Below are 14,233 nucleotides of genomic sequence, written 5' to 3'. Positions count from 1 at the left end.
TGAAATTTTGTATGCTGCCTTTCATACTAAGAAGAATTTCATCCATTTCAGGAACATGGCTGACATCATGAAAAATTCTGGTGACCGATACATTACTGAAGTGCTTTCAAACAGGGATTTAAATATTTAGCAAAAGAGAGACATTACTCTGAGCCAGCCCTCTGAAAATCTGTCCAGATTTGGGCAATTTGTAAATGTTGCCGTTTGCACACAAATGGGGGAAACTTGACACAACTGAGTAGGGAATGTCACCACAGATGACATCCTTAATAAATAGATTTAAGTTCTCTAAGCTTTTAGAGACATGCCTGCATGTTCATCGTCTCGGTGTGGCCCAGTGCAGACAGAGTCTGTAAGGGCCTTACCGTTTAGTGCATCTGAGCTTTCTGCGGCTGAAGACCAGCATGTGCAGTTGCAAAAACTGTGAACAGGAGGAGTATCTCCTGTTTTCTCTGTGAGTTGATAAGCTCCTTTATGTGGGGGCAGTGTGTAAGAGGAAGAGTCCTAACCTAGACAGGAGAAAAGTGTAAGAATAGATAACATCCAAGTATCTGTAGAGAAGAGAAAAGGGAGCCAGGACTGAAAGCTGGGACTGGGAGAACCACAACTCATATCCTGGACAAGAAGACAATTTTGGTGGAGGGAGACTAAGAATAAGTTAGGAAGATTACAAGACTTTTTAAGATGTGGGCAGTAGACCAAGGGCAAGAAATGACGCTTACAGTGTTCCAAAACCGTTCAGAGTTAAGAAAGCTTTTTGGAGATGCTTCTCTGTGCTTCCCTTATTTTCAGGATGGTCAACTTAAGAAAGGGACATTATGTGAACAAGATCTGGATATTCAAAACTGAAATACATGAAAATTCTGTCTGTATCTCTAAAGTACTGTTGAATATTATGCCCTTAGGCTTCTCGAAGCGGGTACCCAATTTACTTAAAATGATTAGTCTAAATGTTAGTGCCTTTTGTCTGGAATTGTAAACAGAATAAAACCCTCTCAGCTTACAAGGATTTTTTTGAAGACTATTTTTTTTATTTGTGAAGCGTTTCAAAACTGGTGAATATCAGTGAAAAGCGACGAAGATGTTAATGTTTTCATAGCTGACCGAAGAGTTGTGGACAAAAGTATTAATACAGTCCTTACTTGGGTATATAGGGCAATATGGATAAAGGAAAGAGATGTTCATATACTTTTCAAGTAGATGCAGCTGCGACTGGTAAGGTGAAAAGGATTGGAAAATACACTTTAAAGAAAGACTCACATTGTTGGAGCTATTTAGTTTGCTAGATGAGCCTAGAGGTTGATACTATCTGTACGTGGAGCATAATATACTGAGTAACTTCGTCAGTATGGTACACAAAGTATTCCAGTGGCTGGAAGATGAAGCTAAACAAATTGAGATGCCAAATAGGTCTCCATGTTCAACATGAAGTGTAATTAGCCAATAGAAGAACCTGCTAAAGAAAAGATCTTCTCCCCCACCAGATGTATTTTCTTTTTCAAGCAGGAATTAGTTTAGGGGAGTTCACTGCCCTGCGTTATTCCTGTGGTCAGAGGAGATTGCAATGGCCACTTTTTGCTTCTATAGCCTTTAAATCCGTTAGTTGTGTATCATCATTAACTACCGGACAATAAGGATACGACAGACTGCTAAACAACCAATTAACTGAGCAGCCTTCCATCCAATATAATGATAAAAATGGGACTACATGATAGCAGTGAAAAAAGTAGCAACAGTAAAAGACAATAACTGAGGCATCGTTTGTTTTAATCATAACTGTAATTCCTCAATGAAGACACAGTTTGCAAAAGTGCTGTTGAGTGTGGCTTCAAATCTAAGATACGCTCTCATGGTGATAATCCCGCTTCATTATTGTAAATTATGTCTGTGGTGGACAATAGACAGTTACAGCACTAGTTAAAATTCCAGGAATGACAAATTCTGAGAGAGCAGCCTAATACCACTGACATGCTGAGAAAGCTGGGCTTAGTTTCAAAAGCTGTAGTCACTTCAACATGCACATTTGCACATTTGCTTTTCTTGAGATAACTTTTAATTTCCAAGTCATGGATTTTCAATGCTTTGTGCAAACTTACTCCTACCAGTATCTGTTTCCTGTCTTGAAATTGGCAGTGAGCTGGGATTCCTTTGTTTGTTTTTTTTTTTTTTTCCCCTCACTGAAGTTATTTAACAGTTGTCTCACACTTGTGTTGTAACAGCAAGCATCTTAGACTTATAATATGGTCTTTATATTTGAAGAATTCTTTAAAATTACCTAGTCAAATAAAGATACAGCTCTTGAAAGAAGAAATACAGGAATAATGATTATTTTTGCCTCTTTTATTTTCTTATTCCAGCACCCTCTATGCCACCGTATGAACTTGAAACACCTTTGAATCAAACTGACAGCACTGTGACAGTCTTGCTGAAACCTGCACAGAGCAGAGGCGCTCCTGTCAGGTACCGGGGAAAAAATCTTTATAAAATTAAAACCAAATTGATTAATTTCTTGAACATGTTTTCTGGGGATTTTCTACACAGCAATCAGTGTCTAAATTCATGTCTGTATTAGCTCTAATTAAATTAAATAACTGAAGAAAATGAAAGTGCTTTGATGTTGAGTGTTCGTGTATTGTTTAAAGGATTTGATCCAGATGCAAGTGGCTTGTTCTTTGAAGATAAGGAACAAAGCCGTAGTTCTGTTGTGTGGGTGGCTTCTTTAAGGTAATTGCTTACTGCAGTGTTATAAGTTCAAGGGCATATCACATTTTTATACTGAGCTGCTGTCTTTAATATTCACTCTTCTTGTTTACTTCACAGATTTAAGATAATAAACTCTTAGTAAGTAAGCGAATTTAAACAATATGTACTGTAACATTCATAAAGTATTTAGATTTAATTGACCATGATAGCAAAAACAGGGAAAAAAATCAACCTGGAAAACTGGTAGCTCAGATTCTTTAGTGTTATGTAGTGCCCATTAATGAATTTCCAATTTGTAGAGGTTTATTTCACCGCCACATACATGGTACTGGGTAAGTCCTTCATTGATTAGAATAAAAGAGGCCTGCTTTTCAGTGAAGAAAACAGAGAAATGGTTAGGTATTTTGAATGAGAACCAGTAACGAGCTCAATACTCTGAATAAATGAAAATACAGATGAGAGAAATACAGATTTTTCAGAGCTTTAGGATGTTTTTCCTTTTGGCTCATCAGGTATCATCAGAAATGGTTACTTCTTTTGTTTCTATAGGAAGAATTTACACCTGTAGTTAATGACTATCAATTGTTTTCATCGTGATGCTAAGGTTTTTGGTAATTTCTGTTTGTCTGGGAAGTACATATCTGGTATACTCCTGTATGCGTGAGTGAAAATCTTTCGGTTCTTTTGGTTTCTTCAGAATATTTAATGTTTCATATGAATGGGTTTTTTTACTGTGCAAGGTATTCATTGTTGCATCATGTATTGTATGTATGTAGGTCTGCATTTAGGAAATGCCATCCTGTTGGTCATTCAGATAACTTTTAGAAAAGGAAATGTAACACTTCAGAGAAGTTTGAACCAACTGAGAAAAAAAGAGAAAGCAATTAAAGCAGATTCAATTAAACTGTTTGATTTAGCAGATTAGATTTGAAACAGAATGATCTGATGTTTGTCTTCATTTATCTCACAAAGCTATAGTGTAGTCCTCCTGAATTCAAGCATCTGGATTAAAATAGTACCAGTTGGAGTCATTGTTGTTTAAACACAAACGTATTAGACCATTAATGAAAAAGCAGTTTCATTCCTTTTATCTGTATCAGTACTAAAGATGATTGACTCCTATAGCAGTAGTGACACATCAGAAACTTCACTGACAATAGAAAGGAGCTAGTTAGGAGATTAAAGTGTGCCAAATAAGGGGATGAGTGGTTAGGAAAATAGGAGGAGAAATTTAAAGTAACGTGAAGCTATAGCACTGACATAAACACACAGGAGCGAATTTAACGAGGTCCTTTGCAACAGGTCTCAAAATACAATGAATGCTGACTGCAGACTCACAATGCAAATACTGAGTGAAGCAGAGTGAAAATTAAAGTAAGAATTTCCTAATACTTTTAACATTTTATTGTGCATTACACTCTCAAGCACACTGTCATTGCATAGCTTGCAGAACACATTCTGCACGTGTATTTTACCATCTGCATCTGTATTCATTGGGTGCTAAAAGTTTAGTCATACTTCATTTATTTGCACCACTAAGCAAGATGCCTTGTCTATTGATTCTGCTACAACTACCGTCTTGGTTAATGCAGATTTTTGAAACTGCGCTAAACTTGCAGTGTAAATGATTGTTGTTGTTTTATTGATCAACCCATCAGCCATGTCACATAAAATTCTTTAATTCCTGAGATGGATAAGGAGAGCACAAATTCTACCATTCAAGTCAACAAAGCTAATACCTGAGGTCACTCAGAATTCCAGCTTTTTTTCTGTGATTAAATTCTTTTTCTCTGCTTAAATATGAAAAATCCTGATATCTTATACCTTATTTAGAATCTGCACACAACCACCACAACGTAAAAGGAGAGAAAGGGCAATGCTGATTGTTTAAATGTTGATTCAAAAAGCAGACTTTATAGAAATGTTCAGGAAGCTCTGTTTACAATGATAAAGTACACATTAATCACGAAGGCCAAATGGCATTCCAGGTTGTTTTAGAATTCGTAAGACTGGACATGATTAAAATGTATATTGTCAGAGTTTTAATACAACAAATACTGCTTGCTTTGTCTTCAATTTCAGGTCCAACATGCTTTATGGCAGTGATTGTGTTTATTTCAAGGAGATTATTTCGGAATTATATGTGTTTAAAGCAGTAATGCATTCAGTAATGATGCATGTATGCACTTCTTTAACAGCTGGCTAAGCTATTTTGATTTTTAGAATGACTGTAATTTGCAAGGCTTTTTTTTAATTTAAGGTGATGGCTCTGTGGAAATTGTGTATTGTATCTCTTACTGTGGATAATCTCTATTTTTCAAAGATACTTGTAAGTAAGAGTCAGTAAAGTTTTACAGAATTTGCATAAAAAGCATACAGATGCAAATATTTTTTTCTGTGAGGGCTCTTCAGCACCTATTGAGGGACTCACTCTTCCAAGGCAGTATCATTTGTACCTCTTACTTCTTCAGGGCAAGTTAGCCTAAAGTTTAAAGACCCCGGGGCCAAATCGTCTGCAGGTACATGGATTGGTTGGTTCCATTTTCTTCAACTAAGGAATGCTATTGTGTTGGAAAGGCCCGGCTCATATGCAGAAATAAAAAATGCCTGGTGACTGCATGTGTTTAGTGTTATTTATATATTCATCTACGTTAGAAAGAGCTTTAGATTGTTTGCCGCATTCCATTATAAAAGGTTCTTATGACCTTCTCAGGAAAAGTTTTCCTGGAAGCTTTTAGCTTCAGCAGGGAGAAGCAAGTTTTCTTTGTCGCATAGATTTCCATTCAGTCTTGCCGTGATAAAGGTTGAATGTTTTTGCTTCTTTTATCTTGCTTACATAATCAGCAAAGTGCTGTCACTGTACCATCCTCCTCCTCTATTCTGTGCCACATCCTCAAAAAGCCATAACGTGAACATCCCAAAGATTTTGGCCCAGATAATACCAGAACCACCTGGCGATAGCAAGCACTCTGGGAGCAGCAGGTTGGGGAAAGGAGCAAGAAGGGTAAGAAGACCAGACCATCCAGGCTCTGCTCTGCCTCCTGGTCTCTTTCTCATATTACATTACAGAGTTTGGCTCAGCTGGATTTGCCCCATTAAACCCTTCTAATCAGTTAATGATTAGCCTATTTATCCACCCTCTCTGCTCTTGTAGACAACACAGACAGTTGGTACTTTCCTCTTCCAGCCTAAAGTAAGAGAACTGGAGGGCCGAGCGTACCAGCTGGCAGTGCCCTGTGCATGCAACAGTTGCCCGCACTGAGTATGTAGGATCAGTCCTGCAGCACCTGGGGCTGCAAAGCACAGACAGAATTGCAGCAATTGCCAAGTAGTATAATTTAAAAGTACCTTAAAGAAAACATGCAGAAGGAAGCAAATAAACTTGGAATTATGTGAGTTGAAAGCTGAGAGTGTGCTAGAGTGAAGGCAGTCTGTGTACTCTCAATGCATCCCCTTTATCATCAGCGTGCCCAACTTCTTCAGCATGCAGGTTGGGTGCCCTAAATAACAACTCTACTGGGAAAATAAAGCAAACATATCTTTACTTGAAATGCTTAGTTTTGAAACATACTTTTAATCTCTCTTCCCTGAAGAAGTTATGTATATTATATTTCATCCCAAAAGGCCATATTAAGTTGTTAAGTATTTTGAAGTGCAGCTGAAAACTACCATAGAAATTTCAAACTATGTGTTATCTAAAGTGATAAGCACTCCTTTCTACTACTTCATAAGGTAAACACTTCATGATGTGTTCAGATTGTCTAAATTCCACAGAGATTTACATTTCTTATTGGCCTAGTTCAGACCTTTAAAGGCACCCTGTAAATACTGGCCTCATTGTCACAAGTGGTATTAAGGCCATCTGCACATGGTCCCTGGGATAGGAGCAGCATGATTCAAAGGAAGATGCACGGTGTAAAGAAACCTTTGTCAGCCCAGGTCCAAGGAGTACTTCATTCTGTGTGTGGTTTAGCCATTTCAACAATACTCATAGTGTAGTGATTCCTAAACGAATGACAGAGGACACCTAATTCCTACCTACTGATTAGCAGTAGGAAGGACTAAATTAAACTGAGGTGGTCATCTTTGAAACGCAAAGACTCATATGTAATGCAACAGTTCCCCACTGAAACCACAGTGCATTGCACACGAAGTGAAGGTCACAGTTGCCTTCCCGTCCCTGCCACACACATTGCAAAGAAGGACAACGTGTCTTAGGGCCTCATCTCTTTTCTTCAGCATGACTGGTGCCATGAGGATCAGTCTTCTAAGCGTCTGGCCAGCCCCTCTGCTTTGTCACTGTGTCTACTCACTTTCTCATGGGCTGGCAGCAGGAGTTTACACTCCTTGTGCCACATCAGTTAGGGCATGCAGGACTGTTCAGACACTTGCATCTGTAGAAATGGGATCAACTGAAGCCTGAGAGAGCTTTTGCAGGACCCTCCGATCTGACTGATGGCCTTCCCGAGAAGCCACTACTTACCTTTATTCATCTTCACAAAAACACTCACCTGGTCGGCAGATCAGCAGATTAAATTGTTTCACTGGCAATCAAGAAATCCAAGCAAAAGCTAGCAAGCTAGCCAGGCTGTTTGGAAATCCATGGCTGATATCATTGGAACTTAAAAAGCATCAGGGCTTCAAGCTCTCTGAAGACAAAAGTTTCAAGATATTTTCCATAACCTTGAAGAGACCACGGGGCACTTGCATGGCTGTTGTGAGTCCATGGCAGCCACAGGGCTGGGCCTCACAGTTGCAATCCACTTCTCAGAGAAGACAACGTACTGGTATCGCAGTCTGAGTTTCTGTGTTGCGTGGTAAGAGTGCAGCATTAATTTCCCGTGCATGAATTATGGAGGCAGGCATGATGAGTACAATTATAAGGGAACAAATGAGTTTTGCATGGAAGAATGCTGATTGGCACAACAGGAGACGTGTTAGCATTCTGTGTGGACAAAAACATGGAAACAGCACATGCAAATAAAAGCACTGCAATATCTGTATTTTTAGCTCTGTCCTCTCACAATTCCTACCTAGCACGTTATGTAACGCTAGCATGTTATTGTAATCTTCTTCTATTCCCAGTGACATTACATGGTAATGCAGTAATGAGAAAAAAGGAAATCTTACATAGACGCAGCTGAGGAGAGAAATATTAAAACTGTGCATTAACCAGGAGAGATTTGGAAAGCTTCCCAATAAAATGAAAAGTGAACTCTGGCCTTTCAAGAGCTCATTGATAAAACAGTCTAGATATTTGGTGGATTTATGATAAAGAAATGGTTATGTTGAAATAATGTTGCAATACTCGGTCAAATAGCATTACTAACTTACTAGTATTCTGAAATGTCTTGTTCAAAATATAGCCTTTTGAAATACTGTGAGACCAGAAGGTCTAAAGAGCATGAAGGGAACTTACTGTCCATTCTTTAATTTGCTTGCCACAAGCATCCTTTCTATTGTTTAAGGGTCTGTAAATATAAAGACTTGAACTGTATGCTGTAGGGTCAGCTTTTGCCTGCAAACTGTATTTCCAAATCATAGTTTTACAACCTGTAAGGCAGCCAGTAAACTTGTTTGAGGATGTCTGTGATTCAGAAGGGATGGGGTTTTATTAATGCCCATAATGGTCACTTCTTTATAGCAACAAGTATAATATTTACAGCAGAAGGGTCAATTTCAGTTTCATTGAGGGAACAGTACAATAATTGCTTATGCTGTAAAAATGCTGTAATTCTTTTTTGTTATGCAGTAGAACTTGTCCTTGGATTTTTACTTGTGACTTGAGTTAGAATTTATGGTACGTGTTGCCTGGGCATGCGTGGTGCAGCTTCACATGTCCTGATGGCTTGTTCAGAAATTTCCTTTTACTGTGACTTCTCACATAGTCCCTGGGTAAAAGGAGCGTTGATTCTTGATTTCTTTAAATAGTAATTTAAAGAGAACTGAGAACCCAGCACGTAATGCTATCTGTCATTTAGCAATGTGATTAATAAAAATTAATCTATGATAAAGCAAGCTAGGGCAATTCCAGAATAAAAGAGAGATTAGATTATTCCATATCTCTGAAGGCATTTTTCAGTTTCATAACTCACCAATACTTTATTATGGGTTTTGGTTATACTTAGCAACTGAAAAGTTTGCTGCACTGTTATGAGGCTCTGCTTTTGGGTTTTGGTTTTTTTTTTAATCTTCTGTCTACATGCTGACCTTAAGTAGGATGCAGTGGAGACCATATCTTTGCATCATTCCTAGTGGTAGTCTTCTCTGTATTGCTTACCTCTCATTCTGACAGTCCGTTTCAGCTAAGCTAGCTAGTTCTCTGCTGACATCCTCCGGACCACTGGGTTTTTCCAGTCTCCCTGGTGAAGGCGGAAGTCCAACAGCAAGTCAACTGGTGAATCATAAAGTCTTGGAACTCATACCCTGTTTTGCTTTCTCTGGACCGCCAACTTCAGTTAGAATTGATAAAACACGTTTTTCATAAATCCGCTTACTAAAATGAGCAGCTTGGTCTCCGAGCATGCAAGGAACAGAACAGTGTCGTTTTTCCATGATCCCTTTCCAAGGAATGGCTACTCAGCGCCCAGCTTAGCCTACTTGACTTCAGACTTTAAGCATGCATATTTACTGTGAATTTTGTATGCCCTGTACCATTTTCTAGTACTGAGGCCGACTGGCTAAAAGCAGTCCATGTTCATACTGCAGAGCTCCCAGGCACAATGACCACCTACCCATTGCCAGTTGGGAATGTGCCCTGATTCATGTCTAGAAATTTTGAGGAGAGTGGTAGCTGGCTGGTGCCAAAGCCCTACTGGGGACCTTTCAAACAAGGAGGATAGTGTTGTATTTCTCTGTTTAATCTCCTGTTCATGCGTATAGCTTAGATGGATTTTAGACAGCTCAGTGTAGGCCACCAGCCTATTCTCAAGTATCTCAGTGTTCTCAGTGAAGCAGTAGAAACCTCTAACTAGGAGCACAAAGTTCCTAAAGCTCCTCCTGGGCAAGCAAGAGACCTGAAGTCCTTGTTCCTTTCTCACAGGACTTTTAATATGTTATATTTTAGACTGTCATTGAATAAAAATGGAAGTAATGGACAGGATACGGAGATTCTCCATTTGATTAGACAGGTTCCTTCATGAATGCTCTCCTGGTTCTCTGATTCTTCTTGTATTTCTGTTTGCATGCTAGGTCAACGTCCGCAGGAGACCACAGTAACAGTGTTCGGATGGCTAGGGGGTGGGAGCAGTATGGTGAAAGCCTCTCAGGTGGAAAACAGTATTGAACCCTGGCCTCCAGTTTCTGAGAACATGCTCAAGTCATTAGGTTATTGTGGAAAGAGCTGGCATGTCTGTCACATTTCTCATGAGACAGCTCAGACATTTGTATCCTAATGAGATGTAGACCCATACAGTAAAGCCCCAAATAAAGTGCCTTTCAGGTCTTTAAATGTAAGCATCTACATCTGGCTGAGTTTAGGTAGTTCCTCAGTTACAGGCTTATTGATCACCCTATAGAGATAGTATGACAGGTACAATTCCACTTTCATCTTAGACTAGTGCTCTGGAGTTGTAACAAGACATGGTTCTCTCTCCCAATGACTGTGTAGGGGGCTCAAGTTTATTTCTGGGCACTTATCTTGAGAGAGAGAGGGGTGTTTAATGTAAGAAGCATAATGAAATAGTTATGAACACCACTGGAAATTAGTGCATTGCATGATTTTTAAAAGTGTACCCAGTTCATACATACCTGAGTTCAGATGCAGAACAACCAGAGCACTCCTTGAAAGTGTAAGAAAGAAATGCTGTTGCCCTGTGTTTACTGAAGTACGCCAGGGATTTGTTTTCATTTTACTGTGTGCTGTGGAAGGATTGAAGGGGGAGTATGTGAGTCAGCTACATTTCCCCGAGAGGTTGTTGAACAGGATTATGTGGGGATGTACTTTCTGGAGACATTTTAAAGTAATTTTCTGAAAATGTGTGTCACAGTGCTATATGTTAGTTTGTAGCCACAGTGCTGAGTGACCCATTCTAAATTCCTGTGGAACTGTGGTTAGGAATTGTCAGGCACATGGAACCCATTGCTGTCTTTGGGAGCTTTTGCTGTTGATCTTACTGTGTATTATTCGTGTGCGCTTGCCATATCCTTAATGCCAATGTGAAATTAGATTTTCCACTGTGGCTTATCATCTCACCACAGTTCTTTTTTTTTTTTTTTTTTTTTTTTTTATGAAGGTTTGAATCTCATCGGTAATTTTGCTCTTGAGTGACACTGAACTGAGTTGTCCCAAGTGAAAAGTATGGAGTTCCTTTTAATGATTGTTCACCCATTTGACTAAATAAGCACTCAAGTCAATCTTGAAGGTCTTATTGGAAGCCATGATTGCTTGGGCCCTGTTAGAACTGAAGCCTTGGCAACGTTGCAGGTCAATCTTTCTGTACTTTAACCATGTCATATACTTGATATTTTTCTGCAGTTCTTGAGATTCAGTTGCTTTTCTTTCATACGTATTTAACTATGTATTTTTAAGTGGCTCACAAGAGCTCTAAACTAGTGGTCATGATGTAAGTACATGTTCATTGTGCTGTATTGTGAAGTACTGAATTATCATTGAGTAACCTGGTCTAATGGGAGGTGCCCATGGCAGGGGGGTTGGAATTAGATGATCTTAAAGGTCCCTTCCAACCCGAACCATTCTGTGATTCTATGATCAACTGAGAAGTGACCCAATAACATTCTGCACATTTTGTATATAGATATCAAATATAAATATAACACATTATAAACCATTTGGCAGTAAAAGCAGATCCTGCCTGCAGCATTGGATTGGAATGCTGCACAGAAAATATTGACTAGCCTTCAGGATTAACCTCCTACAGATAGGATGAGATGCAAAGTTTGCATTTTATGAGCTAATAACAAGGATGCATGTTGTACGATAGGCTCATTTTTGTAAAAAACAGAGGAGAAGAAAGTGTGCATCGATGGCTTGTGATATGACTGTTAATCATCAAAACATGGCATGACTGTGAGATAGGCAAATAGACTGTACACAGCAGGTGGGGTTTCCAGCAAAGGTGACAATCTATAAATGCCCTTGTACAAGACACTGGCAGGACCTCATGTGAACTCCTGTGCCTAGTTCTGATCTACCAAGAAATACTCATTTACTAGCAGCATGGCAGCAGAGAGTTATGGCATAAATGATCAGGGAATTGGCAAACCTGTGTTACACATGGAGGAACAGAGAGAACTAGACTTGCTTCAGCTAGCCAGTTAAGGCCAAGAGAAGACATGGTTGTTTTCTAAAAATACATCAGAAGAATAAACTTCAGAGAGGGAGAAGAACAATTTCAGTTCAGAGAGCATGTAAATAAACAACTCAAATATAAGTCTCTACCCAGGGGTGAACTGAACTCTGAAATATGTACAGATGTAAATGTCAGGAAGGTGGTGCTAGGTAAATTTGTAGAAACGATTATGTGATGTGGTATTGTGTGAGAGTTAGTCACACGGCACTGTGCTGCCAAAGGTCCCTTTTCAGTTTTCTGTACATGACAACCCCCAAAAAAGCACAAGTTTCTGTCAAGATGCTCACACAGACTAGGGTTGTCTTCATCAGGGAGCACATTTGTTCTTTTTCATAATTTAGGTTACAACACAGAAGTAACCTGTACCATTTTAATTACCTTTCCCGTAGATTCTTTGACAATGTTGCATTTTCATACAGCCATTGACCTTAGGATTTTTTCTTCCAGTATTGTGTTTTTTGAGCAAGTTTATTCGAGTCCTTTATTCACTAGCAAACACTAAATGGCTTCATTAAAAAAGATTCTGTTGCTAATGCATAAAGGTATGGCAGGAGGACTGTGGTTTCCAGGACAATGTAATTTGGGCGAATTCCTAACTCTCAGTATAAGTAATATTTGATTGACCCATTCTGTGTGTACTGAAGCATTTTGATCATGCATTGCAGGAAACAAGTGAATGCTTTTATTTGGTATTAAGTAGTATTTAAGGACATGAAAGAATAAAGAGGAACGCTACATGAAAAGAGGAAGAAAAGCTATAGATGTGCTCCGAGTGAAACACTGTCATTTCCCATACTGGATGCTGAAAGAGTATGCATTTTACTGAACATTAACATTGAAAACTCTTTCTGTTACACTGTTCATTTAAGTAGGAAAGGAAATCACTGGCATTTACAACAAGCATCATGACTCTAAAGCATTGCTAAGTAAAAGCTAATCTGCTCAACTGGATTACATTAAATGACATAAAGAAACATTAGAGTCACTTACTGGGCTCTACAACTGAAGGCAGCAACTCTTTAGTCAGGAGCAGTGTAAATGCCTCAGCCTAAAACAGTCTCAGAGAGTGGTAGGATAGAAGTACAAGGCATTATAAAAATGTTGTATTTAGGGAGAAATTACCACGGGGAAATCGGACGAGTGCGAATGAATTAACTGTGTTCTCACATCTAGAGCCGAAGCTGTTTTCAAGATTAGTCTCGCAGGGTAGTAGAAGCACAAGGCCAAAATCTCATCTGTATTTAATAGTTGTGCTAATCCTGAACTATGCAAAATCTTTTATCTACAGCCAGATTTCCTGTGGGAAGAACTGTGCAATGCCATGCTGCCAAGGTTTCTATGCCACCTAATCTTACCAGACTCATTCCCATTTCAGGGAGGAGGAAGAGTTTATACCTTCACTGACAGAATAGAAGGTCAGCCTTGTATTTATCCACAGGACTCCTGAGAAACTGGGGACAATGCCACAAAAACTGACTGTTTTTTTGTATCTGCCTGTATCATTCTGCACTGCTGATTAGAGTGCACTGCAGAGCCTTTCTGTAGAGAAGGAAGGATGAAAATGAATACAGACAATAATCTCCCGTTTCCAAATTGCTGGACCAGGACCCACTGCATTCAAGTTGTGGAAAGAGGCGATAGCATTGAGAGGCGAGAGTTTTGTTGTGGTTATTTTTGCTTTGGCCCTGCTCTCCCACAGCAGGGTCAGCAGGAGAAAATGTGTCTGCCTTGGGTTTCTTAGGTGATAACGCTCGGCTTTCCAGTCGCATCTGAAGCACAGGCACGTGTTGCTTTCCACCAAGTCTCCCGTGAAAGCATAGCATCTGGCAGAAGGAGGAAATGGACAAATGAGACAACATCTTAAACCACCGCAGCAGATCTGTTTGAGCTAGTCTCTCCGTGCTCCACGTTGTATCCCCTAGTTGAATAGATTAAAAACTTCATATCCTCTGTGAGTGCTTTAATGAGCAGCAAACAATTTTCAAGCTTTGAATCAAAAAACTTGTTGAAATTGGCTTGTGTATTCATCCAGCTGCCTCAGCAAATATTTTTCTTTCTGTGCTGCACACAAACCAGCAGGTTGCAGAGCATCCTTGAGAAAAGGAGAAAATAAGCATTTTCTCTCTACTTATGAACCACTGAACCACTCATTTTAATAAATCTATTTGCTTAATTCCCCCTCACAATTCAGTAGTGAGTTTCCAGTGCGCAGCTTTGTC

At 39.3% G+C, this 14,233-nt stretch overlaps 1 protein-coding gene across 11 annotated transcripts in view; it reads left to right on the top strand.

Annotated features, from left to right (window-relative positions):
• Nucleotides 1-14,233, top strand: part of PTPRM (protein tyrosine phosphatase receptor type M) — a 481,345-nt gene that overhangs the window by 269,460 nt on the left and 197,652 nt on the right. For all 11 annotated transcript variants that reach the window (XM_063326582.1, XM_063326581.1, XM_063326579.1 and 8 more), the window contains exon 11: nt 2,358-2,460. In XM_063326582.1, coding sequence (XP_063182652.1) covers nt 2,358-2,460 — 103 coding nt within the window. The remainder of the gene's footprint in view (nt 1-2,357; nt 2,461-14,233) is intronic.

Source organism: Chroicocephalus ridibundus, chromosome 2, assembly GCF_963924245.1.
Source record: "Chroicocephalus ridibundus chromosome 2, bChrRid1.1, whole genome shotgun sequence".
NCBI classification, from domain to species: Eukaryota; Metazoa; Chordata; class Aves; order Charadriiformes; family Laridae; genus Chroicocephalus; species Chroicocephalus ridibundus.
Note: the sequence above shows the minus strand (reverse complement) of the source record. Positions and strands in the feature narration are given on the sequence as shown.